The sequence below is a fragment of the Podarcis raffonei genome, chromosome 13 (genome assembly GCF_027172205.1).
Source record: "Podarcis raffonei isolate rPodRaf1 chromosome 13, rPodRaf1.pri, whole genome shotgun sequence".
NCBI classification, from domain to species: domain Eukaryota; kingdom Metazoa; phylum Chordata; class Lepidosauria; order Squamata; family Lacertidae; genus Podarcis; species Podarcis raffonei.
The window spans coordinates 40,349,055-40,376,972 of NC_070614.1; the positions used below are offsets into that span (position 1 = coordinate 40,349,055).

General features: G+C 46.9%; 2 protein-coding genes across 2 annotated transcripts; one reads left to right on the forward strand and one right to left on the reverse strand.

Annotated features, from left to right (window-relative positions):
- Positions 1-3,121: 3,121 nt before the first annotated feature.
- On the forward strand, positions 3,122-14,034 carry LOC128400901 (carbonic anhydrase 4-like). Its single transcript, XM_053363588.1, has 8 exons — positions 3,122-3,227; positions 4,343-4,372; positions 5,380-5,544; positions 8,906-9,051; positions 11,315-11,404; positions 11,589-11,661; positions 11,759-11,940; positions 13,761-14,034. Exons 1-8 carry the CDS (start codon positions 3,152-3,154, stop codon positions 13,947-13,949), a joined length of 951 nt encoding a protein of 316 aa, XP_053219563.1. The 5' UTR covers positions 3,122-3,151; the 3' UTR covers positions 13,950-14,034.
- Positions 14,035-16,166: 2,132 nt separating this feature from the next.
- LOC128400898 (carbonic anhydrase 4-like) lies at positions 16,167-24,419 on the reverse strand. Its single transcript, XM_053363586.1, has 9 exons — positions 23,677-24,419; positions 21,726-21,810; positions 21,542-21,571; positions 21,041-21,205; positions 19,325-19,473; positions 18,813-18,902; positions 17,913-17,991; positions 17,344-17,507; positions 16,167-16,870 (listed from the first exon to the last, which is right to left on the reverse strand). Exons 2-9 carry the CDS (start codon positions 21,802-21,804, stop codon positions 16,658-16,660), a joined length of 969 nt encoding a protein of 322 aa, XP_053219561.1. The 5' UTR covers positions 21,805-21,810; positions 23,677-24,419; the 3' UTR covers positions 16,167-16,657.
- Positions 24,420-27,918: the final 3,499 nt, after the last annotated feature.

The following is a 27,918-nucleotide window of genomic DNA, read 5'->3' on the forward strand; positions in this document are numbered from 1 at the left end:
CTGGTCCAACCCTCTAACCAGTGTATCATGTTCTCCTCCACTGTCTTTAATGGTCTCCAGATCTGCCTTTGTGCCTGAGGCAGCTGCCGTATCTCACTGTAGGCCCAACTTCTGTCCTCGTTCCAGTCTCTCTTACATAATAAGCTACCTTTATGCAAAGTCAGACTACTGGTCCGTCTAGGTCAGGATTGTTTGTACTGACTGGCTAGTGGATCTCCAGGATTTCAGGGATCTTTTCCCTGCCCTGCCTGGAGACACCAGGGATTGAACCTGGGACCTTCTGTATGTGGCGCAGATGCCCTGACCTCAGAGGTATGGCCCTGTCTCAGCCATTCAATGGCACTTTTAAGAGGGCTTAATGCACCTGAGCCGACTTTGGTTTAAAAACGGAGAAAAAATAGTCCTTTAACATATCTCAAAACGTCAAACTGCCCAAGTATAAAAAGCTAAAGAGACCCTGCTGCTTCAAAGTGAAAAGGGCGAAGGAGAGCAGGGAAATGAAGTCTCCTGTTGCCCCAAACTGCTGCTTCACGATACTTCATGGTACAGCAGGACCATCCTTCCTAATACCAGCACTTTCCCACTTGCTGATAATGGAACTGATCGCACCTGCACCAAGCAGATGACCCTGATAGGGAATGCTCCATATTCTGAAGTCTCAAACTAATTAAAAACAAAACGTCAAATATGACATGTCAGAGAGAGAGAAAGAGAGAGAGATATTTTGAGAGAGATTTCTCAATTAAAAAATCAGATGACCAGCCACCTAATTTTATATATGACGACTTCCTTGTCGTATGCAAAGTGCACATAGAGTACATTGTCAACCTGTTCATCACCGCACTTGGCACCTCTTCTTGAGTGCCTATCTGTCTTGTCCTCAACCAGGTATCTCTTGTGCTACAGGGTGTGTCAAATTGCCACCCTTGGGTAACCCACCTTTCTCACCCACTGCTCCCCTCCTCCGTGGGGAGGGGCCCATAACTGAAGTAGTACATCTCTGGAAAGAAGCAACTCCCAGAGGATTCGGCAACAACGCAGGGCGACTCTGGTACAGAAGGTAAGAACGGGGAGGCATTCTCCGGGAGTAGAGATCAAGGGCAGGAGAATCTCTAGGATTTGCAGGATGTGTGTGTGTTGCTAATTCCTCCTCCTCTGTTGTCTGTCATAATGTGATCTCCTGGTCTGTGCCTCTCTTCAGTCCCCAGCTTTCAGCTTGTGGCACAATGGGGTCTAGAAGCTTGCACAGCCTGGTTGCGTGTGTGTTGTGGGTGGGTATATTAGGCTGCTGCCCTTGGGTAAGTGTAGGGCCAGACGGGAGGACCTTTTGGTTCCTTCCAAATGCTTTTCTCTGAAGCCATACAGGACTGTAGATGAGGGATGGGACGCCTGTGTCCCTCCAGTCACCGTCCAACTTCAACTCCCATCAGCCTCAGTCAGTGTAATTAATGGTTGGGGATTATGACAGTTAAAGTCCAGCAACATTTCTGGAGGGTTGCAGGTTCCCCATTCTTGGTGTAGATCAATGAAGAGGTTGCTCTTGTGAGATGTCTTCTTCAGCTCCAGCCAAGCCCTGATTCTCTCCGCATCTCCTCCCTCCACCTTCCTTCTGGAGGAAGGCTCCTGGAACCTAGATAATGCCATCAATTGACAGTGTCAGAGTAAAATACTATAAACAGTAAAATACTATGCTCAGGGTCCCTTCCTATGGTTCTGTACTCAATGTGCTCTCAATATTTTATACTGGGGACTCAGGTCTAAAGTGATTTATATACTGTATTTTTCACTCTATAAGATGCACCAGACCACAAGACGCACCTAGTTTTGGAGGAGGAAAACAAGAAAAAAAAATTCTGAATCTCAGAAGCCAGAACAGCAAGAGGGATCGCTATGCAGTGAAAGCAGCAATCCCTCTTGCTGTTCTGGCTTCTGGGATAGCTGCGCAGCCTGCATTCGCTCCATAAGACGCACACACATTTCCCCTTACTTTTCAGGAGGGAAAAAGTGAGTCTTATAGAGCAAAAAATACGGTACATTGCATGTGCAATATAACGTTGTGCCACCAAGATGGCAACGTGGAGTCCCGTTTTTCCCTGTTTCAATTTACAATGCTTTAAACTGAAAAGCATCTTTGATGTGTCTAGATCCAGCCTTGGTATCTTCTTATATGTTGTTTAATTGCTGTAGGTCACTTTGGGAACCAATCATGGCTGAAAAGCAGGGGTAATCTAGTAGTAGTAGTAGTAATAATAATAGTAATAGTAATAGTAATAATAATAATAATAATAATAATAATAATAATAATAATAAAGCAGCTCTGTGATCCCCTGATCAGCCAGGAGCACCCAGGCTGATCACTCAACAAGGATCCTACCCAAACTTCCCCTCAGGCCGCTCCAAGTTGCATAAGGGCATATGGAAATATTACGCGAATGCCTTTTGTTCCCTTTAACCTTCCGCATTCAAAATTTGATGTTGTGAAATTTGAAGTTAATTGCTGTTGAGCTAATTAGCACATAGGAGATCCTGGTGATAAGTAAATGGATGAGAGACTTCATGCATGGGCTGGTATCGATCTAAGACAATTGTTCTGCCTTAGATAAGCTGACTCATAGTTGGGCATCAGAGTTCTGAAAATTCCAAGTGGAGGCAGACAAGGCAGAGGTGGATTTGGGATGGCACAACTGTTGCGGTTGCACTGGGTGCTAGCACAACAACAATGATGTAGAAGGGAGCGTGAGAGGCAGGTAGGGTGGAGAGGGTCCTGAATTTTAGTGTCACGCAGGGCGCCACTGAAATTTGAGAAGCCAAAGTCCACCCCTGGACAGTGCTCCCCCTCCACTATTGAAGATGTTGTGCCTCTGCCTACCAGCCACTAGGAATCACACGTGGGGAGGGAGAGGTCCTGTTGCATTTCTGGGCTTCCCAGAGGCATCTGGTTGGCCATTTTAAGAACAAGATGCTGGACTAGGTGGACCTTGGGCCTCATCCAGTAGGGCTGCTCTTATGCTAAATTGCGACACTGATCACATAGCCGAGAAAAGTGACTGTGAACGGGGCTGGCGCATGCACTGCTTTGGTGATGAGGGTTGGACAAGGCTGAGTGGGAGAAGTTTTTTGCTAACATGCCCTCTCTGCACAGGTAGCAATCATGGCTCCCACGCTGAAACCAATCACACATCTATTGATGTTGCTGCTCTTGGGAGGATCCTATGTTAGCTGTGAAGGTAAGCCTCTGCGGCACAGTGCAATGGTAAATTCTGGAGTGCAGAATTCCCCGGGAAGAAGGATTTGATGGTTAAACCCCTCTGGGAATTGTAGCTCAGAATAAGGGGCCTCCTTGTGACTCTCATTATGCATAACAAACCACAGCTCCCAGAATTCTTTGGGGGAGGCCATGACTGAATTCTCCCAGAATCCTTTGGGGGAAGTGATATCAGAGTGCTTTAAATGTTTGGTGTGGATGTGTTGTGAACGGGTCTCTGGTCGGAGACTGAAGGTTCACAGAGTCCAGGGCTCATTTCTTTGGCTCATGGGGCCAGAGTTTCGGATTAGTTTCGTGGAAGAAAGTGTTGCATCAGTCCTTGGGGATTTACTGGGTTCTGCAATCTTATCATCTCATGTTAAACCAGAGAAAGGACAGGAAACCGATGCATTTTGATCCATGCTTTCTCCCCAACATACTCATTTTTCTCCACATTACTTGGCTGGAGAATTGCATTACAGAATTCAGAGAGGTGTGAATGTAGAAAGCTAGTTGTGTTTCAGCTCACTTACTATTATGGAAAATGCAATTAAGGGGGGTGGGGTTTCAGAAAAAAATCCTAACCAAATGAATTTCTTCCCCATCCTCCTCTGTCTCTGTGTGTAGAGCGGGAAAAGCGGAGGTAAGAAATGGCTGTAATGGGGGCCAGAAAGTTGGGTGAAGCTGAGCTGCTTTCACTTCAAACAGTGACAACTATAGACAGCCCCGGTCTTCTCTTGCCTTATGGCAGAAAGATGTGTGTGCAATATTCTCAAGTCTCTAATATAATACAAACTTTCTGTCCTCCTTGTGTGAAGTGCAGGGGTCATTCATTTTGTAGTTTAAGGGTCAATTATATAATGTTAAAGCCAACTAGCCAAGAAGGTGATGGGTGGAGGTGTTGCTTAGCACATACTCTGATTGGCTGTGTAGTTCTGAGGGAGTTTTCCTCTCTGTGTGCCTGGTTGAATGTCTTTCTGCTAAGTATAAGGCTTACACTGAGAAAGACAAAACCTCTGTTCTTTTTCAGTAATGTGTTATCGGGTTTCTTTTCTCTACAGACTCCCATCTGCTAACACGTCTCTCTTTCTCCTACAGAAAAATGGTGCTATGACAAGCCAAGCTGTGGTAAGCAAAACAGCATTCCTTGGTTTCATCCACAAGCTCAGTATCTCCCAGTGTAAGAAGCAAAGACTATTTCTCTCCAGTAGTGCGGTTCGATCACTGAGGCACAGAAAGGGTAGCAGGCTTCTCTAATGGGGCTTCAAGCTCTCATGCCCACAGAGCAGCCTGTTTAATCTGCTAGGCAGGAAACTGGGCTGAGCCACATTCAGCCTGAAAGAGGCCTCAGCACAAACTAGGCCACCAATCCAATAATGCCAGCTTGAAATTGGTTCCTGGTTCCCTACTGGCAGTTCCAAGTTTTCCATATTGAAGTGGGACAAATGGGTAGGAATTTGAGCAGTTGTTCAATCCAAATTAGTGTTTAGGCCAGGAATGGGGAACCTCCAGCCCACTGGCCAGTCCTTGCCGGCCAGAAGCTGGAGTTTGACCCACAAAGCCATCTTCCCAACCGCCCACCAGCTGACATCACTTGAGAGGGCGGGGTTAAATCCTGCATGGGTGGGAGGACACCTTCTCAGGGGGCGGGGTTAAATCTTGTTCCAGCAGTGAAGAGGTGTGCACAACCAGAGCAGCAGGATTTAACCCCTTGCTCGTCAGCCTACAAGTGGGGGGGGGGGTCAAACCCTGCTCAGTTTGGCAGAAAATGTTTTTGTTTTAGTGACACCTTCAACCTGAGGTTAAAACCAGTTCCCCAGCCCTTCCTTAGAATGATACCCTTCCCCATTCCCAATTCCCAGAAGAGCAAATTTTCCCCCATCCTTGCAACTTCAGTACACAATTATGGTTGGAGTGTGGATGCTGGTTGCTGTGGAAGACTGGGTGTGCAGGATCAGGTTGTGACTCCCAGATTAATCAATAGAGTGTGTGTCTATATGGTATTGGAAGGCCAACAGTCACCCTTTCTGCTTCGATAAGCTGTCTTGTCCAATGGGAAGGCAATACTCAGTTTTGCCTTGGGCTCCTCCTCTTCCTCGCTGGCTCCACACCTGCTTCTGCCTCCCTCTCCCTAGGCCCCCTTACATGGAAACGCCTGGGCCAGTGCAATGGCAAGAAGCAGTCTCCCATCAACATTGTCACCACGTATACACAGCCTGATTCCTGTCTGGGTCCCTTGACATTGTCCGGCTATGAGGACCGCTGGAGGCCAAGAGAGCTTTTGAACAAAGGGGACTATCGTAAGTATAGGCGACTTGAGCAACGGTGGGCAATGTGAAAGGCATTGGGAGGGATCTTGAAATTGGGACTCTGACCGCAGGCGCGTTATTCTCTGTGTCTCCATGGGAGCTGGTGGCTTCACAGCTATGCTTCAACACAGTGGGGAGACCCAGATAGTGGCATTGCTAGACTACAGCTTCCATCATCACTGACTATTGGCCAAGTTGTTGGGCTGATGGGAGTGGGGATCCCAGACATCTGGAGGGTGGTGGATTGGAAGGTTGCTGCCACCGGTTAAATGGGCTCCGCCAAGTCTTTTAAAGCAACGATAAGATGAAAACAGATTTTAAAATGCATGGCGGCATTCTACATATCTGGGTAAAAAGGTAAAAAGGTAAAGGTAAAGGGACCCCTGACAGTTAAGTCCAGTCTTGAACGACTGGGGTTGTGGCCCTCATCTCGCTTTACAGGCTGAGGAAGCCATCATTTGTCTGCTCCGCAGACAGTTTTTCCGGGTCATGTGGCCAGCACGACTAAGCCGCTTCTGGCATAAAGGAACACTGACACCAGAGCAGCGCACGGAAACACCTATTGATCTACTTGTACTTTTGGTGTGCTTTCGAACTGCTAGGTTGGCAAGAGCTGGGACCAAGCAACAGGAGCTCACCCCATCGCAGGGATTTGAACCACTGACCTTCCGATCGGCAAGCCCAAGAGGCTCAGTGGTTTAGACCACAGCGCCACCCGCATCCCCACATATCTGGGTAGTCTTGTCTAAATGGAAAAAGGTTTTAGCATTTTCCAAAACGTGTACAGTGACAGCGCCTGCCTGCTGTCAATACAGTGGTACCTCGGGTTACATACGCTTCAGGTTACACACTCCGCTAACCCAGAAATAGTACTTCGGGTTAAGAACTTTGCTTCAGGATGAGAACAGAAATCGTGCTTTAGCGGCGTGGCGGCAGCAGGAGGCCCCATTAGCTAAAGTGGTGCTCCAGGTTAAGAACAGTTTCAGGTTAAGAACGGACCTCCGAAACGAATTAAGTACTTAACCTGAGGTACCACTGTAGTCAGGGTGTTCGCAAGTGTGGGGGCTGCCACACTAAAATATACCGTATTTTTCGCTCTATAAGACACACCAGACCACAAGACGCACCTAGTTTTTGGAGGAGGAAAACAAGAAAAAAAATATAATGGCTCTCAGAAGCCAGAACAGCAAGAGGGATCGCTGCGCAGTGAAAGCAGCCATCCCTCTTGCTGTTCTGGCTTCTGGGATAGCTGCGCAGCCTGCATTCGCTCCATAAGACGCACACACATTTCCCCATACTTTTTAGGAGGGAAAAAGTGAGTCTTATAGAGCAAAAAATACGGTAGATTCCTCACAAGTACAGAATGGGTGTCATTCAGCATCTAGTAACATGGCCAGTGCTGCGTATCGAAGGGGTTGAGCAAGAATATATTGGGTAAGGAAAATCTGGTAGGTAAAGTGGCCCCAGGGAGAGAGAAGTTGACATGTACTCTGTCTATGACGTACAGAGGTTCCTGTCGCTCTTCTTTATAGCCTGCCATCAGTTAAAGGGCAGCGAACAACTGGTGTTATTAAACCATCTGTACATAATCTAAGAGGCAGATAAAACCATTTGCCAAGAAGAGGAGTTTGGCCCTGCAGTACTTCGTAGGATCACTGCATCAGCAAATGCACAACTACAAATTCAGGAGACTTGAAAAATTAGCTTTGATGATTTCCTAAATCGAAAGACGTCACAGAACTACTGAAGCCGCTGCAGAACTAGACTGTCCTATCAACACAGAGCAAAACCAAGCGGGGGGAGGGGGAGGGGGGAAAGCAGCTGAGCGAGGAGAGTGGTGGATGGGAGGAAAGGATAAGCTCACTCGTCGTCCCCCCACCACTTCGTCCCTCCAAATTGCACCCTTCCAAAATACATTTTAGGCAGTAGTGGAGAATTCTTGGCCAGAGGCCACACTTGACCTGTCAGCTCCCTGCCTATTTGGTCCGCAAGGCTATTTTCTCTTAATTGCACCCACCTGCCATGCCCCTGATGTCTACCAGTCCCACAACTGACATATGACTGGATTGGCTGTTTGGGGGAGGGGGAGAATTCTTTCACATCCCTAAGTCCTACAGAAAGGACTGAACCCCATGCCTATCAGCTGATGCATTTGGAGTTCAATCCTGCTTGTTTGCTTACCTAAATCCTGCACGGTTACTATCTCCCCTCCCGCGGGCAAACTTTGGCAGGTGGGTGGTATCACCCACTTGTCAATCACCAGATGTCATTATGATGGCAGAGTCGGCTGATGGAGTGGTGGAGACAGAAAGATCTAGATTGCTGGGCTAGAAAGTTCCCCTGCCCCTGATTTTAGATATTCAGTGGAGACCTCATTAAAGGTCACAGTCCATCACACTTTTGCTGCATGAGAATACTCATGTGTAGGCACCTCGTTAGCAGCTTTCATCCATTTAGCAGAGTTTCTGGAAGCAGTGGTCAGCAATTGAAGTTACACTTTGAGACGAAACACTCACAGACACTGTAAAACTCAGTCAAGTGTTTTACTGCTTGACTGGTCATAAATGCATCACGGTAGTGCTATTTACAATCATTATAGCAATAGCTGTAACGGCATCCTTAAGTTTTAGTCCATCTTTCTCTTTAGGAACGACCTAGGCAGACACACTCTATCGGCAGTCATGACACATCAGTTTGCAGACAGCATTTGTTGCTCAGTCGTCTGCAAAAAGCGAAAACGAAAGTTCTCCTTTGATTGGCACTTCCAGCTGAAGCTGCGTGGGCTCAGAGTGCCACTCCCACTTATATACAACCGTTCTCGAATCTTTTCCCTGTTTCTGGATGAATGACTCCCTTACAGACCTGCCTTCCCAAACATCACATGCATACGCACAATACATTTAATGCACATTTAATGTGCATTTGCTCCTCCTTCAAGAATCCTGGGAACTGTAGCTTAACCTTTACAGAACTACAATTCTGAACTACAATTTATTACTGCATTGCAGGGGGTTGGACTAGAAGGCCATTTGGGTCCCATTTCAACTCTACAATTCTATGATTCTATGAATTCCCAGCACCCTTTGCAAACTACAGCTCCCAGGATTCTTGGGGAGTGGAAATGTGTTTTAAATGTATATAGCACACACACAGCCACCTAGTCTGATCTTTTCTGAGCACACCGTTCTGACTACGTGAGCCCTTTTTTAACAATGGACCAGCCCCGGTGCCAACTCTGCTTCAGCATTTTGCCTCGCTGGTGGTGGGAATCCTGGAAACGTTATTATTCTTTTTTAAAATCAAAGGAGTCATCGCAACTCAAGGCTTGCTTTGTTTCTTGGATCCACTGCAGCTGATGTTGAGATGAAGGAAGGAGCCACTGTTTCCAGCCCCAGCCTCCCAGCCAAGTACCACCTGAAGTCCTTCCACTTCCACTTTGGCACCAACCACCATGCAGGCTCAGAACATGCCATTAATGGCCAGCACTACTCAATGGAGGTGAGCCATCTGGAAGAGCAGGGGAAGCAGCGATGAGAGTGAGCAACAATTGGGCAGACTAGGGTAGCCAGCCTGGTGGTGCCCTGCGGACATTTGTGGACTACAACTCCCATCAACCCCCACAGTAGACCATTCTGGCTGGGGCTTATGGGAGCTGCAGTCCGCAATAGCTGAGCATTTTAGCCCAAATATTATTGTTCTGCTGCCCTGGACCTATAAATGTCGTTTTCTGCTCTCTGGTGTTCAGGCTGTCCTTTCTTCTTCTTCTTCTTCTTCTTCTTCTTCTTCATCATCATCATCATAATAATAATAATAATAATAATAATAATAATAATTTATTTATACCCTGCCCATCTGGCTGGGTTTCCCCAGCCACTCTGGGCAGTTTCCGACAAAACACTAAAATACAGTAACCCATTAAACGTTAAAAGCTTCCCTAAACAGGGCTGCCTTCAGATGTCTTCTAAAAGTTTGGTAGTTATTTTTCTCTTTGACATCTGGTGGGAGGACGTTCCACAGGGCGGGTGCCACTACCGAGAAGGCCCTCTGCCTGGTTCCCTGTAATTTGGCTTCTCGCAGCGAGGGAACCATCAGAAGGCCCTCGGCGCTGGACCTCAGTGTCCGGGCAGAACAATGGAGGTGGAGACGCTCCTTCCATTTAGATCTTGGCCACTTTCAGATGCAGACTGGTTTGGGCACGGAGCCTCAGAGATGCTGCAGGGGATGCTGCAGCAACGATTTAGAATGGAGCACGAGAGGCGAAGGGTCACTGAATTTTGGCGTCGCACAGGGTGTCACTGAAAATTGAGACCCCCAAGGTCTGCCACTGCCTAATGGCTTGTTTATTGAGCCTTCGTCTTGAATTGTTTCCACTAAGTTCGTGGGGAGGTTAGATGATATTGGCTGTTTATTGATGAGCGTTCATTTTGATTAGGTTGCAGGGAGGTTATGCAATGTTGCATCAAGCAAAGGTTAACCCACACTTCCTCACTTTTTAAGAATTCCACTGAGGCCGCAATTAAGGCTCCTGGAAACTCTGGGCTCTCGCTTGTTTATATACTGTATCTCCCTCTCCAATTCTGAGAAACACTGAGCAAAAAAGGCAAACATTCCAGGGCAGACCTTCCTCTTCAGCAGACAGCATGCTTGCAAACATATAATGTCACAGCTCCTAGGCTAGCTGGGGGAGTAAGGGTGCCTTTGGGTTAAGGTTATCAGGTTTTTTTCAACGAATCCGGGGTCACTTTTCAACTTCAGTCGAATTCAGTGGATTTTGTCAGGGAACTGATTTGTAAATCTGGGGACTATCCCCGGGAAACGGGGACGTCTGGTAACCTTACTTTGGGCTGCAGGAGGGATTCAAGTGAAGTTAAGGTTTGCACAGTTGAAGTGGATTAAAGCAACACTTTGTCATTTTAACACAGCAAATCCCTTTCCAGCAGATGTTTTGTACTTTGGGATGTGACAGGGAATGCATTGAAAAGTGTGGGATGAACCAATGATTAAGGGGAAGGCATGTAAACACCTCACAAGGAAATCAAGTTGCAGGATGAACACTCATTATCATCAAACCACCCCGTAAACAAATCAGAAATCATGCTCAATAAAAGACCGGGCATAGTTTAACTGGTGCAAGCAAATAGGGATGAATGCTCCGATAATCTGAAGGAGCTCTTACAGAACACAACAGCCAGATTAAAAAAATACACATAGCTACTTATTTTTCAAGGGCTTGGGGCAATCTATTGCTTTTCTGAAAAGGAGGATACAATACAATAACCAGCTGTAAGTGATCTTGACAGCAGTGATAAATCTATGGGCAATGCAGAGTTTAGTTGTTTTTGGATGAGAGAGCATCCTGGAGATTTATGGGGTTGTATCTGGTGCTGCTTTCAAACCCATGCCAAATATGCAAGCAGAGCACTTTGGGAGCAGACTGACTCCCAGAGGAGGCAGCACAACTGCTAATCATAGCTCACATCTCCAAAGGGAGCAACATCACTCCAAGGATGCCTGAGTTTACGCTTGAGGCGTGTGGCTCAGCCGTAGGGAATCTGCTTTGCACTCAGTAGAGTCCTGATGGATTGAACCAAAGACCCATCTAGTCTAGTCTAGCATCCTCTTATCCAGAGCAGCCAGCAAGATAGCTCACTGTTACCCACTGAACTAAATCCAAGAATCTTACTCCCGCTCTTACTCTGGTGTAATTTAGAAACACCATTCTCACTTTCCCTTCCCTTTCTTTTCCCTTCTCTTGCACCAGCTCCACGTCGTCCACACTAAAAATGGCATAAGCACCAAAGAAGCGGCGAAGGACCCACAGGGATTCGTTGTCCTGGGATTCTTCATACAGGTGAGGAACAGCACAGAGTGGCCCATGCTTGTGCAGTCAAAGGCTGGATTGGTTCAGGAGCCCCTGAACCCCCTGGGGGCTGTTGTGGGCTGCTTAGAGCTCAGCCCTCTGGAATGGAGGAGGCCAAGAAGCTCATAGAGATAATTTCCTGTAACGTATGCCATTACCTTTCTTGTCCCCGTAGAAGTCCTTTGAGGCTCCTTTTGACGGTGTATGGAATTTTCTGGCTAGTAGCCTGCGCAGAATCCCAGAAAAAGGTGAGGTTCCCCCATTCCGCCACCCTGCCTCCATTTCTTAGAAAATGAATGGATCTTTCTTTCTACCAGGCCTCTCACCTTTCTTGTCTTTCCACAGGTGACTCTGTGCCACTGAATGGGGAATTTTCTCTTTCGGACTTATTGAGACCAGGAGGTAGAGACACCGTTAAAATTACAGACAAGTATTACCGCTACCAGGGCTCCCTCACCACTCCCAACTGCTCTGAAGCTGTGACCTGGTTTGTCTTTCCTAATGTCATCAAGGTGCATCCCTATGTGGTGAGTGGGTGTCATCTATTCTTTGAGGAAGGGTGGGGGTGGCGCCAGCTGGAGGGATTGAATCATTAGGTTCACTGAATGGAGCCTGCTGGGGTCAGAGCGGACTGAGGCCTTGGCATTTTGATTCGTGGGTTCTTAGGAAACAGACATGGATCACAAGGTCACCGCCACAAACAACACCCTCACGTTCAGATCCCCGACCCCAAATAGGTCACTGCATGCTGCAGGAGAATTTCTCTTTCAAGTCCCAAAGGAATTAGATGCCTGTTCCACAATAACTTGGAGCAGGGTTTTATTTGTGGCAGCCCCTCCTCTGTGGAACAAAGTCCTCTGTTGACATGAAGCAGGTGCCCATTATATGCCCTTTCTGGGGGGAAAGATGAGGCTGTTTCTGTTTCAACAAGCTTTCGCAGCTGGGCGAATAGGTCTCTGCCGTGGCTGTCCATTCCATATAGTTTTTAAACTCATTTCTGGGTTGTTGGTTTTTTAATGCTGCTGCTTAACCATTTTTGCTGTTTTTATTATATTTCGTAGATCGTTGTGGAAGGTGATCAGTTAGTTAGTTCATAAGGATGTAAAATCAGATGGTACTATCCCAAAGTCCCTTGCAAAAGGGACACAATATTTCAGGGTCCGTAAGGAGTTCCAGCCCCAAGCAATCAGGTTTCCTTGAGAAGTCAGCTCTCATTTTGATAGGGGTTAAGGTGAATTACACGGTCCAAGGTAGGAAAGGGTCGAGGACTCAGGCATCAGAAGAGCCAAAGGTCGAGAGTGTAACCCAAGATAGAAAGGCAGGGGGTCAAACTCCAAAGGGAACAATGTAGAGGAAGAGGAGCAGGTGTTTTAGCCTGACAGGATCCTCCTCATACAAGTAAGACAGGGCCTGCTCAGAGTTGGCCTCCTAGTTCCACACCTTGCCCTTGTTGGGCCTGGTGGAACCTGATTGGTCTGTGAGACCAGCTGACTGAGGGCTCTGTCAGGTAAGTAGTGGGGCATCCCCTTAGAAGGTACCTTTGAGAAACACACCTCAGCCTGCAAGGTTTGTGGCAGGAACAATGTGACGCTAGGTAGCACAGATAGTGAGGTGCTGGAGCCCAGTTGGAGTCCTAGTTTGAGACTTTCATGTGTCCTGCCCCACCAGTGCCTCATGCAATATTGGGGCGCATCCGCACCACAGATTTAAAGCACATTTGACACACATTCAAAAACACACGCCTTCCCCCAAAGAATCCTGGGGGCTGTAGTTTACACCTTGCAGAGCTAAATTATTTGCACCCTTTAATAGACTAGTCCTCAAGATTCTCTGGTGGAAGCCATGCGCTTTAAGTGTACAGTGTGGATGTCAACTCAGTTTACTAGCAGCCCAGATTATCTATGACCTTGCTGAGCCACATTCTCCATAGAATGAGCATGGTCCCCAGGGAAGTCCCTTGGTGAGGTGCTATAAGGGATTCTGGGGAGCTCCTTTGCACACCTCAAAATCTCCAGAAATGCTTTGGTGAGCGGGCTAGGTTGGGTCCTTCCTGCACAAGGTTTTCCTTAGAGTTAGGGTTTACCTTCCAAGGAGGCCACACAGAATCTTTACAGATCTGGGCTTGGCAACAGCAACGGAAACTTCTAGGTCAGTAGGCAGTGTCTCCTTTCACAGTTGTTTGGAGAGAGCTTTCATGGCGGAAGGCCACCTCGATCCCCAGGCACTCAAGTTCGACTTTAGACATTTGACACTGGTCCTTTTGCTGCATGGGTTTCCTGAGCTTGTATGTGCTACTCTCCTTTTCTCTTCCTCCTCCTCCCATTTCTCCTGTTTTTCTCCCTTCTAGGTGAAGAAATTCACCAACTCGCTCTTTTTTACCACCAAAGAAGAAAATCGGCGTATGCAGGATAATTACCGTCCTGTGCAACCATTGAACAACCGAAGGATCAGTGCCTTCAACCTAAATGAGTATGATCCGGCACAATGCCCTGGCAATAATTTTGGGGCCGAAGAGTGTGTGGATTGCAAGGACTGATGGCAACGGTTTTCTTCTGCTTGAAAGATCCGAGCTATGCAGGGAGTTCCATCTCCTGACCCAAGAATCAATAATTTCTCAATGTGGTGTGACCATATTCACTCCCTTCCCCCTCCCCTCTTGATGATGACACATATGAGGTATTTCTTAGAAAAATTAAAACCACCTCTATTACCACACACACACATGGCTGGTTTTCTTTTATTAAACTTACATTTACTCGATCTGTACTCACACTCAGTAGATAGAAGAAACTCATGAGATTTCAGGTGAAGAGTAATTGTGCTGTGGTGTTTTAACAGAAATTGAGCCCAGGTTTTGAGAGTTGACTGTGATTTGTCCCTCTGGCCCTTCCCCACACAAAACGGAGGCGTTCCTATGTCCCGCCAGTAGTGAGGGAGGCAGCTTATTCTTTTATTTCTTTAACATGCAAATGCTGAAACATTTTGCTAAAACATCATGAACACCAAGAGTTGCTTCAGTTTAACCAGACATTAATTCCTGGTTGGCTGCCTCACAGTCTGGTCTACTGTTCTCAGGGTGCTGCTGTCCATCATGGAGAGGAAAATTACCTCAGGACAAGGAAAAACTTGGGGATAGCCATATAGGACTCCCCAGAGACTGTACTCCTTGTGTGGAAAATGTGGTGGCGGCATGGTGTCCTCCGATATATTAAGCCACTGTGGTTAGAGTTATGGTGGGTACACGGTTGGACATAGGACCAGGGAGAAACGAGTTCAGATTCAAGTCTGGACCTATCATGAGGCAAATCAAAGCAATTGCATCGGGTGCTGGGTCTAGGAAACAGTGAATTAACAGCTTCCCAGCCCACACAGCAAGAATCTTGCAGCTACGCAGGGCTCTCCAAAGCGCTTGCCCCATCCTCATGCATCACTCTGAGGACAGCGGGTCCTTGCTAGGTTCCTGAGTTGTAGGGGGTTGGACTAGATGACCCTTGTGGTCCCTTCCAGTTCCATAATTGCTGAGAGTGAAGCATTCTTGGTGAGTTGGGTGGGTGGGTGGGGGAAAGTGCCATCATTGGTGCCTTGCCATGACATTTGTAAAACAGATTTTTAAAATCAGTTAAATCTAGAATTACTGAAGTTCATTTAAATCTTTAGCTGCTTTTTTCTTTTCCAGTAAAATTTCTAGCTGCTATGACAAAGTGGCAATAGCGCTGGCACTCACCCGGACCACCTCTCTCAGAATGCTGCAACCTCAGTGCCCCCCCCCCCAGAGCTAGGCAGGCAGGAGACAGAGAGACCCCATTAGCAACAGCAAGACAGTTATAAAGTAAGGAATAATTAGCATCGCTTGCTTCTATTCATGTCAGTGAAACCACACACACTGCAGCACACAATCCGCTTAATTTAATTTCCACACACATTTGTCTTTTAAGTCACAGCTTATTCATTAGTTCTCAAAACTATTTTCACAATAGAAGCTCCCAAGGAATGATCAGTAAGTAGCATTCCATTCATTTTCCATTCGTGAAAGTTTCCACTTTAAAATTTTTGTGGTTTTTTTTTAAAAAAAATAAAATAAGTGATTTTCCACCATTGGAGATTGGTCGTACACAGTGCTTTTCCCCCTAGAAAAATAAGTGCCGGTACTCACCATGAAGTTGTTACAGTGTGTGTCACACTTTTTAAGAGAGAGAAAGACAGAGAGGTGCCAGTACGCACCACGAAGTTGTTACAGTACACTTGAGTGCCACACTTTTTAATCACAACAAAAAGAGGTAGTGGTACTGTGTACCCTTGAGTACCCCCCTGGAAAAAGCACTGGTCATATAACAACAACAAGCAAACAAACTTTCAAGAGAGCAAGGAAGGTAGTTAAAGGGTGGCTGTTTGCCTCAGTTTCTCAGCTAATGTAAACCTCTGGTCCCAGTTGTTGGAATGAGTTGGGTCACACATGCACGCACATCGCTTGGTGCCTCAGTGGCAGCTGAAGGTGTGAACACGCTTCACTGGAGAGGTCTTGCCTTTGAGAGGTTGCCACTAGGGACTATGGGTATTCTCTGCAGTGCTGGAGACGCGTGTGAATGTGCCATCCAAAGTCACGTTTGTGGGAACAAGCAGAGCTTCTGCCAATTCCTGCTAAAACGAGAGCTGAAATTAATGTTGATTTTTTAATCATTGGAAGTTTTAGCCTATACAGACCTGAACCTCAAACTCCACAAAGAAATCTATATATTTCAAGCGATTCCCCCCCACCCACCCCCATTGCTTTTGTCGACATCTGAGGTTTTGGTATGCAGCGTATCAAAATGTGCATCATTGCTCAAACGTTGATGATAGTTCTATTCCACTTAAGCCCAAACGTTGATCTGGAAACTCAAATATCACCGAGAAACAAAGCCACAATATAAGATTGGGAAATGTCAACAACGAGCTCTTTTGAATGGAAAGTTTCAGCTCTAGCTGTAGTGGACTGGACCACACTCCTTCCCCAGCACTGGGCATCCTAGCTCCTCTTGATCTCCTTCTCTGTGCTCCTCTCCTCACTGAAATGTGCACCTCCTGCCTTTTTAGTGTCCTTTGCCAGTGCTTCTGGTACTGGATGAGCTGGTTGAGAGGTAGATGGAGGTTAACTGGAGTTTTTGAGGGGGACAGAAAGAGTTGTGGCCTAGCTTTGGCCTCTCTGGAGATCATGTTGACTCTTCCTCCATGTGGTTCCTACATCCACCCACCCAACTCCAGCCTTTATGCAGGTAAGAAGGATGCAAGAGTAGCCACAGAAATGAAGAGGAGGAGCCCTACTGGCGGAGAGGCTATTGAGGCAGCGGATTTGTGCTTCAAAGCAGCAGACGATTCCACTTTCCGGTCCCCAATGTTCTGCAGAGGGCGGTAGTTGTTCTCAATATGGGGCCCGGTGGAGGAGTCCGTTGAATGAAGCTCATTCGGAAAAGCATGCACCTATTGCAAGGGAGAAGGAAGGCGTCAGGTGGTGGCACATGGCAAAGGAGGAACTCCTGCGTCGGGCAGTGGGATCTACCTGGTGAAGACCAGGATGTGGCAACTCCACAGCACAAGTTACAACAGCGTGAACTGAGGTTTCTCAGCTGCTCTTGAATTGCTAGAGAATTTCGGTTCTCCCCTGGAGAACATTCAGCAAACTGCCCCCTCACTCTCCAGTTCCACGACCCACAAACAGCACACAGAATTGGGGGAGGCCAGTTCTGTTCAGCCCCGTGACACTGCTTTTGACAGAATAGGATAACGTAATGAGGCAAATAAGGAACAGGACGTAATAGTGTACAGCTGGAAAATGGCTCTCCAGCCTAGTATACCTCAGATGTTTTAGACAACAGCTCCTCCTACCTCTCTAAGGACTTCTGTGCCTCAGCATTCTGCCTACACACAGACACACACAAGATGGCAGCACTCACCACGTCTTCCGACACCAGAATGGGGTCGGCAAAGATGGTCCACAGCACAACCTCGTCACACCCGGGGGTGGTGAGGGACCCAGGGTAGCGGTAATAGCGGTCAAGCTCTGGGCGGCCCAGCAAGTCCTGGAGAGAGAAGCTGCCATCGAATTTTGTCTCTTCACCTGTACAGGGGGAGGTAAGTTGCTTGAATCTATGCTCCACACTTAATTCACATCCTAACCTACAACACAGGGTTGTTGTGAGGATAAAATGTTTTTTGGGGGGCCTTGAGTTCCTTAGAAGGAACATGGGATATAATACACATTTCATAAATAATAATAGTGGTTCCCCAACAAGGGACTCTTGAATACTGCAGTTCTATGTAAGGTTCTGAAGAATTCCAAGGGGCTCTTGTGAAACCACTTTTCCCAGGATTTATCAGGGAGGCAACTGAAAGAATCACACCTCCCCACCACTCAAATTGGTTATTTTTTTGTTCCAGTTCATTGTGGTAGCCATGATGGATTCTCTGAGATGAGAGAAGAACCAGATGTTTTCCTTGGCTTTCCACTCACAGATGGACTTACCCTTTTCCTCAACTTCCTTCAGCTTCTTTTTAAACGATTCCCATGCTTCAGCTGTCTTGCCCTGTGCCTTCTCATAGCCCTGCAGTAAAGAGGAAACATCATATAGTGTAAAATCAGACCGAGAAATAAAGTGTGATGAAGGCACCTAGGAATCCTAGGGCTCAGCATGTCCTGTTTTAACGTCTTCCTCCCCTTCCCAGGGCTACCTTAAGAGGCAGAGGCAGAGGGAGGCAGGAATTGTGGTGCTCATCGCTCATGATGTCGTTGGCATTATCCAACAGGCGCATACTCTTGGGGACTTTGTTCCAGTGAGAAAAGATGATCATTTGAGTGCTGGGGAAATGTGATTATCTCCTTGAAAGAAGTGCTTCTTCAGAAGCAACACTGCCCATTTGTCACGCAGAACAATCGACTGCTTGTCAACAATATTTGCTTCTTCCATTTCTCCCATTTCCACCATGGAATAGCCAAGTGGTGTTTTCAACAGCCGTGCCCCCTTCCCAGTGAACTTGAGGCAAAGCAGTTCAGTCAGTCAGTGGCCTGGTTTGCACATCACATTAAACCATCGGTCAAATTAAATGATGGTTTAATGCATGGGTAGGCAAACTAAGGCCCAGGGGCTGGATCCGGCCCAATTGCCTTCTAAATCTGGCCTGTGGGTGGTTCGGGAATCAGCGTGTTTTTACATGAGTTACATGAGGGATAGTGGACTGGCCCCCTGCTGAAAAAGTTTGCTGACCCCTGGTTTAATGTGACACGGCGAGTGACGGGCCAAGAGAAAAACTCTTGCCACAGTTCCCAGAATCGTTTGGGAAAGGCAAAGCAACCAAAATGCTTTAAAACCGATATCCCAACTGGTAGCATAGATGTGCACAAACCTTGACCTCCCCAATCCCTCACCTGGACAAAGAATGCTAGCACAGCAATGCCCTGTGGGTCCTTCAAGGCTTCCGAGAGACTCGTGTTGTTTTTGGTGTGCACGATGTGTAACTGAGGGGAGAAAAGAAAATAGATCAGTTTGGGACATATCCCTGCTGACTCACTTGGCTGCTCTTTGTGGAGAAACCTACACAAGCAAAGAGATAGACTGCAGTACACAAAAGCTTGGTGCATATTGGAAATCCATCCTTGTGTCTACTCCCCTTAGACCTGGTCATTCATAATTTCTAAAAAGCCCTCTGACTTGAAAGCTTTGCATACACTGATGAACACAGTATAGATGGAGTTTATGCTGCTGTTATGCAGAGGTAAAAGAAATGTATGTGCACATGCTTAAGGAAACAATTATTATAACAAAAAAAAATATTTGCTAATAAAGCAAAAGGAAAGAAAAATAAATATAATAAAACATATGCCAGCTGACATTAACATGCTATCAATCCCAGAATCCAGGTAAGAAAAGATATCCTCACCTCCATAGAGTACCGTTCGCCGTTTATGTAGTGCTCTGATCCGGGTTTATGGACTCCATCTCCCCAGTGGAGGTGAAAGGCCTTGGCTGTGTATGTAGCTGGAAGCCCAGGGCCACTCAGCTGGAGACCTTCGCCCAGTTCTATGTCAACTGCAGGCAAAAGGAGAAACCAGACCAATTTCTATTAGTGCATCAAGAGTGTTGGAATTCTCCACCAAAAAGCTTCTCATACTGCTTTTGTAGCCGCGAAAGTGGTGTCATTTGCAATCAATGATGCGCAGGATTGGGCTGGGTTGGTCACACTTTGGTTCGTACGATCAGGAAAGCGAGATCAGGGTCAACGACAGTTCCCAGGGTTCTTTTGAGAGGAAGGAAAATTTACATGTGCTCTGCATGTGCTTTGAAGGTACAGTGTGCACATAGCCACAGAAGTGCATTTTTAGGGTGGAGGGGGCCGAGTTTTATCCTGAAAAAGAAACATCAGCGTACATCACACACTGACTGTCCCAAACTAACTGCACCTCCTCTCAAGTATATCCTATTGATTTTTACAGAGTAAGCAGATTTTGGATTTCAGTTGAACATAATAATGATTTGTGACTTATCTGTGTTGATTTTTGAGGGTAGTAAGTTTTGCCAGGAAGCCTGACAATGCTTAGGATTGCTGCCTTACTAAATTTTAATTAAATCATCAAACTGGAAATTAAAGTACTGTATGTAAAAGGTGCCTTCTCTTCAGGTAGCCACAGGGGTTCAGTAATGTGGGGTGCAGTGCTGCGTGTCTAGAAGGAGGCACTTACCCCCCCCTTCTCTTGCACCCTCTTCCGGCTATTGCCAACCAGGCACCCTCCATATGTTTTTGATCAATTCCTGTGCTAGCAGGGGATGAAGGGACTTGACGTGCAAAATAGCTGGAAGGCAGCAGGCTGGCGAAGCCTGGATCCTGCCAAAGCACATAGAGCAGGCCAATAACAAAGAACAAAATACAAGGTCCTCGATGGAGCATTTCCCATTGATGACTGGGCCATTCAAACATCCCCATCAGAGAGATGCAGAACTGCCTGCTCTGCTATGAAACATGTGTGAATCATTGTCAGGGTGGAGGGTGGGATCGTCTCCTTCCAATCAGAAAGTGACACACACAGAGAACAGGTGGGCTGCCCTGAGGGCAGGTGATTCTGAGTTTGAAAAGTACCGGTCTCTCTAATAGCCAGCTCAGGTGGTCGGTGCTCGTTGGTTTGGATTAAAATAAAAATAAAAAAGGGTCCACCCACCTGAAAGGGGGCAGAATATCACCAAAAAACAAAAACAAAACAAAAAAACTGGAGGGAAGAGGACTGAAGATGCTGTCACGGGGCCCTGGCAGAATGTGGGCAGAATGCAGATGAAATCTCTTATCTCTTGATCTGCCTACAGCCTGTTAAACTGAAGGGAAATAAATGATGCTCCCCTTCAGAAAAGAACAGGCTGCCTTTCCAAACCTGTCCCACGCTGGGGGGAAAGGTTGGGAGATTCTCCCACACTCTTCTGGGCTCCTCCATGCTGCCATCACTGTAAAGTTGGGGAAATCCAGCTTTTTACTAGGAATGGCACAAACAGGAAGGGATGGAGTTTGGCAGCTTCCCCGTCCTGCAGTTTTGTGTCCCCTCCCATACTTTCCTGCTACCTTAAGGACTAGACGCATAGTGTTTTAAAAATGAAATGCTTGCACACTCACCTGTTTTCCCGGTGTTCTTCATTTCCAGCAGTTTTTTGGTGTCGTTGTAGCCGGAGAGAGTCACTGCACCCAGTTTGGGGTTATGCCTGACACTGCTGGTGACAATATCGATGGGAGATTGCCTCTTGCCATTGCAATGACCTTGGGATGACCACGTGTCAGGTCCTGGCCAAGAAAAGGAAGAGCCAAAAACAAACAGCATGGTAATTAGAGATGGGGAACTGAATTAAATAAATAAAACGGAGAAGCAGCAGCAGGAGGAGGATTCTAAACTTCCCGAAAACGATATCCTCTGTTAGGTAGCCCTCCCACTTAGCCCAGGATCTGTACAAGGAGGTAGAGAGTAAAACAAACTTTGCGCATATTCAGAGGCATTTTTAGTCCATTACAGAACAAAGCCCTGGAAATAAAGGTTGAGTTTGGTGTGATGGACTTGGCTCAAAAGTATGCCTTGCTTGGAATCTGTGGCTAAAGAGAAGTTAGGGCTGCTATTTTTCTTACCACATATTAGGCTGTCGTAGCACCAGGAACCTGTCAGGAAAAGAAACAGAGGTGGCATAAGTTTATGGGACCGAATCCATGCAAAGAGGAAGATCTAATTTCACCCCCAAGAATTATCCTTTAAAGCCCTCCCCAGAGCAAAATGGAGACACTAAGGATACGGGTGAGGTCAGAGTGGCGTTACCTGAAGAACTGGCATAGCATCCCCCAGAAAGCAAAAGGACCACCGCAGTGAAGGTCGCTGGTACCCAAACAGAAGCCATAGTATGCTGGAGAAAAAGTGTAGGAGAAGAGATGCGTAAACAATGCCATTCTTGAACAAATGAGACAATTCTTGAAGAAGAGTCTGTGTCAATAGCAGCATACGGAATTTACCAATGTCCGTTGGGTGGGAAAGGTGAGGGAGCTTACCTGGCAACACATGCAAAAACCAACGTTATTCTTGAAACTGCTCTGCTCTCTACAGGTCGCAAACGTTATGATTTCCCCAGGCAGCCACAAGGTCTAGAAATTTGTTTTCTTTTAGAATAACAGTTTGATTTGATACGGACTCCCACAGGGTAGGTGGAGTTACCACATAAATGTGGATTAATGGGGTGGTGGCAGAGCATTAACGAGCAACGAGCGTCTTCAAACTAAACAAGAGAAAACATGCTCAAAACCTCACGGCCAGAGGTTTAATGTGGCTACCAGAAGCCCAGATAAACGAGTCTTGCAAGGTTTGCGGAGCAGATGAAAACTTTAGCAAGTCTTGGATTGAAGGTCAAGGGAGTCTCTTGCATGGGCTTGGGACGGCTATCAGTAACATTCTGTCTCTTTGAAATTGGTCTACAGGTGGCATAAAAGCCGTTCTCCTTTGGATCCATCTGTGGCTTTGAGGTAGCATCGCGGCAAACGAGTTCAAAGCAGTGTCCTAAGGACTGCTTGAAAAGTTCCAACTTTCCCAACGCGCTGGAATAGGGAAATGCATGAAAGTTGTAGGCAGATCATCTCGTGTAGTTGGTTGTGTGCAAATCTTTCGGTGTGTACAGGATACATGTGCATGGGAGAGGCACACTTGTGATGATTTGGACATAGGAAGCTACAGGGCTCCATCTGGCTCTGTACTGTCTATGCCAGTGGTTCCCAATTGGTGGTCCATAGACCCGAGGGGTCCATGTAACCTACCCAGGGGGTCCGTGGCACCATTCAGATGACAAAAACTACCATAGGGTTATTGAAAATTTCAACAGTAAGGGGGGCCATGTCTTGGCTTTTGAAAAACAGGGGGTCCGCAATACTTAGGTAACTGGGGACCATTAATCTGCATTGACTGGCAGTGATTCTCCATGGTATGGACAGGAATCTGTTCCAGCCCTGCCTACAGATGCCGGGAGCTGAATCCAAGATCTTCTACATGCAAGGGGGAAGCTCTACCAACCAGCCACAGACGTTCCCACATGCCAAACCACAAGCCACAGTAATGCCTCTTCATTCACAGAAGTGTAATACCATACACACAGACACATCTCATAAAATGGTTTACCTTTCTAAAAATGACAGGGTTAAACTGTAGGACATGAAAAATAATAATAATAATACCTTCTTATTATTGCCATTATTAATTTACTAATCGCCTTCCAAACCACGGTCTCAAGGCAGTTTACATATAAGACAATTAAAAACAGTTAAACACAAAAACAAGACTAAAACCCTAACAAGCGGACAGGGAACAAAAAAATGTCTTCAACTGATTCTGGAAAGTGCAGATAATTGCCTCCTGGATGTGACTGCCACAAGAAGTGGAGAGGGTCACCAGTGCCGATGGGTTAAAAAAGAGATTAGAATATATATATTGCTAGCTATGATAGCTGAATGGCTCTTCCATTAACAGAAGCAGTGTATCTCGGAACATCAATTGATGGGAATGAATAACAGGGAAAGGGCTGTCATCTTCCTGCCCTGCTTTCCAGAGGCATCTGACCAGCCGCTTTTGAAAACAGAACAAAAATGATTCACCAGAGCACTTATATCGTTAGTTAACACCACAACTGTACCCCTGAGCGCATGTAAAGTTAGTTTCTGCAAAATGGTTTCCTTCCAAATCTGGGGGTCCGGTCCCCATTATTTCTCCAGCCAGCCCCAGGTAAACTCACCTGTCAAGTGTGCTCCTCTCTCCGTCCGCCTCCTGGGCAAGGTGACACAGATGATGGTGGAAAAGCATCTTGGCTCCTTTTAGGTGGATATATATATCTGTGCATTAAGGTCACCGCCCCGTCTGCTTCTGGGGCGGGTGGAATTACAGAGAAGGGGAGGGTAGATTACCAGGAAGGAGAAAAGAGAAGATAAAAAGGAGCAGGCAGGAGGCAGGCAGTCAGTCAGGGACAGTGCAGGAAAAGGGGCAGGCCTCAGGCAAATCCATGTAGGCTTACTCCCCGGCACCTATTCCTGGGGAGGGCAATGATTTCATACATAAAGGCTGTGAGCAAGTCAATTACACAATTAGGAAATGACTCGAGGTAGGAGCCAACCTTTCAACATGAGGAAGCTCACGTCCCCATTTCCCAAAAGCAACCCCTTCCTGCCCCCCCCCCGTGCTGCAGAACCCAGGGGCTGATCTAACCACTAGATTCCACTCCCTTCTGCAAAGTAAGGCCCTAACCCCTGTGCAGATCCATACTTGCCTTTCAGGGGATTAAGGACTCCCCGGACAACAAAATCTCGCCACCTTTCCCTCCTGATCCCAAGTGTTCTCTTTCTCAAGCAACCCAGAAGTACCGGTTTCTTCCCACCAGCAGGGAGGGTTGCCAACTTTTTCCTCTAGTAAAAGTTCCTGCGCCCTTTCTGCATGACAAAGCAAGTGGAAATTCCCTTAGCCACTTGAGTTTACAGGCTAGATCCTTTTTCACCTGCCAAAGAACTTTTGAAGCCAAGTAGGGCACTTCATCTCAAGGTTGTGGGTTTGAGCCCCTCATTGGGCAAAAAGATTCCTGCACTTCAGGGGGTTAGACTAGATGACCCTCGGGAGTCCCTTCCAACTCTACAGTTCTATGATTCTAAGGGGAATGAGGCCTAAGGTGCAGGGATAGGCGGAGGCTTTCCAATTCAACAGATGTATGTTGGCATGTTGAGGGCTGATGCGAGTTGTAGTTCAAAACGTCTGGATTGCATCAGTTTTTCCTCTACCCAAACACTCCCACAAAGCTAAGATTCCCATCAGCAGGGCTATGGTTTTTGTAACAGTCGTCAGGCAGGCAGAAATTCAGCAGGTGAAGCTTCCCTCCATCACTGCATCTCCTGCCAACTTTATCTCTACAGTCAAAGACATTGGCAGGTTGCAGAGGAAAAGGAGAGGGAGAAGAGAAGCAGGGCTTCTCCATCAGCTCTGCTGACAGACCAGATGCTCTGATTGCTCTTTCCCTTCATCTCAGCCATTCCATCAGGTTATCTCAGCCATCCCCAAACTCAGCCCTTCAGATGTTTTGGGACTACAACTCCCATCATCCCTAGCTAACAGGACCAGTGGTCAGGGATGATGGGAATTGTAGTCCCAAAACATCTGAAGGGCCGAGTTTGGGGATGCCTTTAACGGTTATCTGAACTATTTCAATTCAAGCCATGTGTTTTTTAAAAGAAGGAACTGATGGCACCTGACATTTCGTTTCTTCCTCTCTGCTCCCCATTCCCTTTCTCTTTTCTGTCATTTTTGAAAATATCGTAAGCTTGTGGTAAAGAACAGCCTTTCAGAAAATAATGATTGTTCTGGAAGCTGCCCTCTGGGAGCTTTTTCAGCTGAACAGCAGAGAAAAAAAATATGCAATTAGGTTCTACTTAGAGTAGACCCACTGAAATTAGTGGGCCTAAATTAGTCATGCTTATTAACTTCAGTGGGTCTGCTCTGGGGAGGACTAGCATCGGATGCAGATGTTTCTGTATAATTTCTGCCTGTGATGCAGCTGCTCAGACAGAAGAAACCAGCCAGGCTAGAAGGGGAGACAAGGGGCACATAGCCTCCTCCTACTGATTCCTCCTCCACCCCATCAGACACCCAGGCCCAGTTCTCTCTTGGGGAGGGTGACCACGAGTCCTGTCTCTCCAAAGCAACTATTTCCCTCAGGGGAAAACTTTGGTAATATGGTGCGCCTGAGCCAGGACATAAATCGTACCCCCTCCCCCAATACAATTTTCACAATAATTCCTTTTGGTACAGTTGCTTTTTTACGCATCTTTCAGGGATGCTGGTGGCGGCGGCAGTGACTTTGCACCCCCTCGGCTCAGCACCCTGTGCGGGGGAACCACCCACAGCACCCTAAATCTGGCACTGATTTCTGTGTTAAGATCAGACAAGCGTTTGACCGGAGTGCTGTAGGGGCACTTGCACTTAGCCATCGAAGCACACTCTTTGGTACGTTTGGGGGATGTGGTTTTGTCATTACAACAAACCTCTTTCTCATTGCAGATTTCAAGAGAACCGGTTGGGGCAGGGCGGGGTATGTGGACTGACCAGCTTTGATCCACTTCGTACTACTCACCCTAAACAATACCCGGTATTAATCCTTGTAGGGGCAATAGAGGAAGTGAGGATGAGAAGGGATACTCAAGGGTAGTGGAGTTCTATTCCCACTACAGGCTAGAAGGGGAGAAATCGAGATTAGACGGGTATGGGGTTGGTGCCCAGAGTCCTCCAGAGAGGATTGAGTTGCACTGGGCAAAGCATTAGAGAGGATCAGGTTGGTTTTTCAGGGGTGGGTGGGTTCAAGACTTCTAGATTCTTTGGAAGGAGAGAGCTGGGCTGTGTGTCAGGATTACTGGCTCTGGGTTGGTGCATGAGGTCAAAAGTGCTGTGGGTTATGGGATGGGCACACCAGGACTCCGGGGTTCTTCTCAGAAGGGGAAGTAAGGCATTACTCAGTAATGGTGAAAGCAGAGAGGAGTGGAAATGGACTTCAGATAATGCAGCACTGCTCTTTTACCCTGGGGCATGAAAGACAAGTTACCCGACTCCTTAAGCATTTGGGACAAGGTGGACATTTTGAGTCACATTATATAACTTCTCAGTAGGGTTTCCTTATTGGTTCATTTAGCTGGTCCATTCGTGACCTCCACCACCATTCTCAAAGTTTTATAGGCAATATAATAGTATTTTATTTTATTTTACTTTACAATTTTTAGTTGTATAGATTAGTATACAACATAGGCTTGCCATCCAGTAGACAGGATAGGTAAAAAGGTAAATGGCGCCTGGACAGTTAAGTCCAGTCAAAGGTGACAGTTAAGTCCAGTCAAAGGTGACTATGGGGTTGCGGCACTCATCTTGCTTTCAGGCGGAGGGAGCTGGCGTTTGTTGGCAGATAGCGTTCCGGGTCATGTGGCCAGCATGACTAAACTGCTTCTGGCGCACGGAGGACCATGATGAGTGCCAGAGCACACGGAAACGCCGTTTGCCTTCCCGTTGCAGCAGTACCTATTTATCTATGTGCACTGGTGTGCTTTCAAACTGCTAGGTTGGCAGGAGCTGGGACAGAGCTCACCCTGTCGGGCTGATTTGAACTGCCGACCTTCTGATACAAAAGGAAAAAGGCATGAGGAGGGAAAGGAAAACAAGCAAATTCAGGCCCTAATTCTTCCCTAAAGTGACACAGATTTTATAATGTGGGAGGCAGTCCTGGGAGAGCAGGAACCACATGCCAGTTTGCTGTCAGCTGAGCTGATGGTGGCTACCATAGGATCTCATGGAAGCAGGTCAAGGAGGAACCTGAATGTCTGGCTCTGAGAAGTCAGGAAGAAATGCTGACAGGGAATTGAGGAGCCCAGGGTTTCCCCCAAATATCCCAAGCCTCCCTCCCCTCTAGTTGTTGTGAGTCAATGCAAGAGCCCTGAGGCAGAGAGGCCGCTGAGTGAGTTGTTTTGCGTGCGGCAACTTGGAGGTGGCAATCTCTTGCATCATCCTTCCGCCTGCCAGGCCAGAGTTTCATCTGATGAGGAAACAAAGACAGGTAGCGACGATTTGGGCAAGATATAAGAAGCTTGCTGTGGCCTGGTTTTCATAATCAGCAACCTGCTGACAAGCAGCTCTCTGCTCTCCAAACCACCCTCGGTCCTGGGGTGCCAGCAACGCCTATGCCAGAGTTCACCCCGAAGCAACCAGGTTTTTTTTTTGGTTTTTTTACGAGTGTCCTCCCTTCCATTCTGAGGACGCATCACGCCTAATAAACCAAAAAGGTGGAATGTGGTGTGATGAGTTTATGATTTCAGGACTTTTGAGAACAGCAGATATTATGGTATAAAAAGGCTTGATTTTATACCAGTCAGCCCTACCCTACTAACCATATTGGATACTCCCTGCCCTCCTGTCCCTGCTGCCATTGACACCAAGTGTGAACCAGGCTGTGAGAGAT

What these genes read in the sequence shown, in the direction of transcription:
- LOC128400901 (XM_053363588.1), top strand. Translation starts at nt 3,152, where the DNA reads ATGGCTCCCACGCTGAAACCAATCACACATCTATTGATGTTGCTGCTC. An exon ending in TCCTGGGATTCTTCATACAG is followed by an intron (nt 11,405 to 11,588) that starts GTGAGGAACAGC and finishes TTGTCCCCGTAG; the next exon opens with AAGTCCTTTGAGGCTCCTTT. An exon ending in GCGCAGAATCCCAGAAAAAG is followed by an intron (nt 11,662 to 11,758) that starts GTGAGGTTCCCC and finishes GTCTTTCCACAG; the next exon opens with GTGACTCTGTGCCACTGAAT.
- LOC128400898 (XM_053363586.1), bottom strand. Translation starts at nt 21,804, where the DNA reads ATGGCTTCTGTTTGGGTACCAGCGACCTTCACTGCGGTGGTCCTTTTG. An exon ending in CTACGACAGCCTAATATGTG is followed by an intron (nt 21,206 to 21,541) that starts GTAAGAAAAATA and finishes TTTCTTGGCCAG; the next exon opens with GACCTGACACGTGGTCATCC. An exon ending in GAAGGAAGTTGAGGAAAAGG is followed by an intron (nt 17,508 to 17,912) that starts GTAAGTCCATCT and finishes CCCCCTGTACAG; the next exon opens with GTGAAGAGACAAAATTCGAT.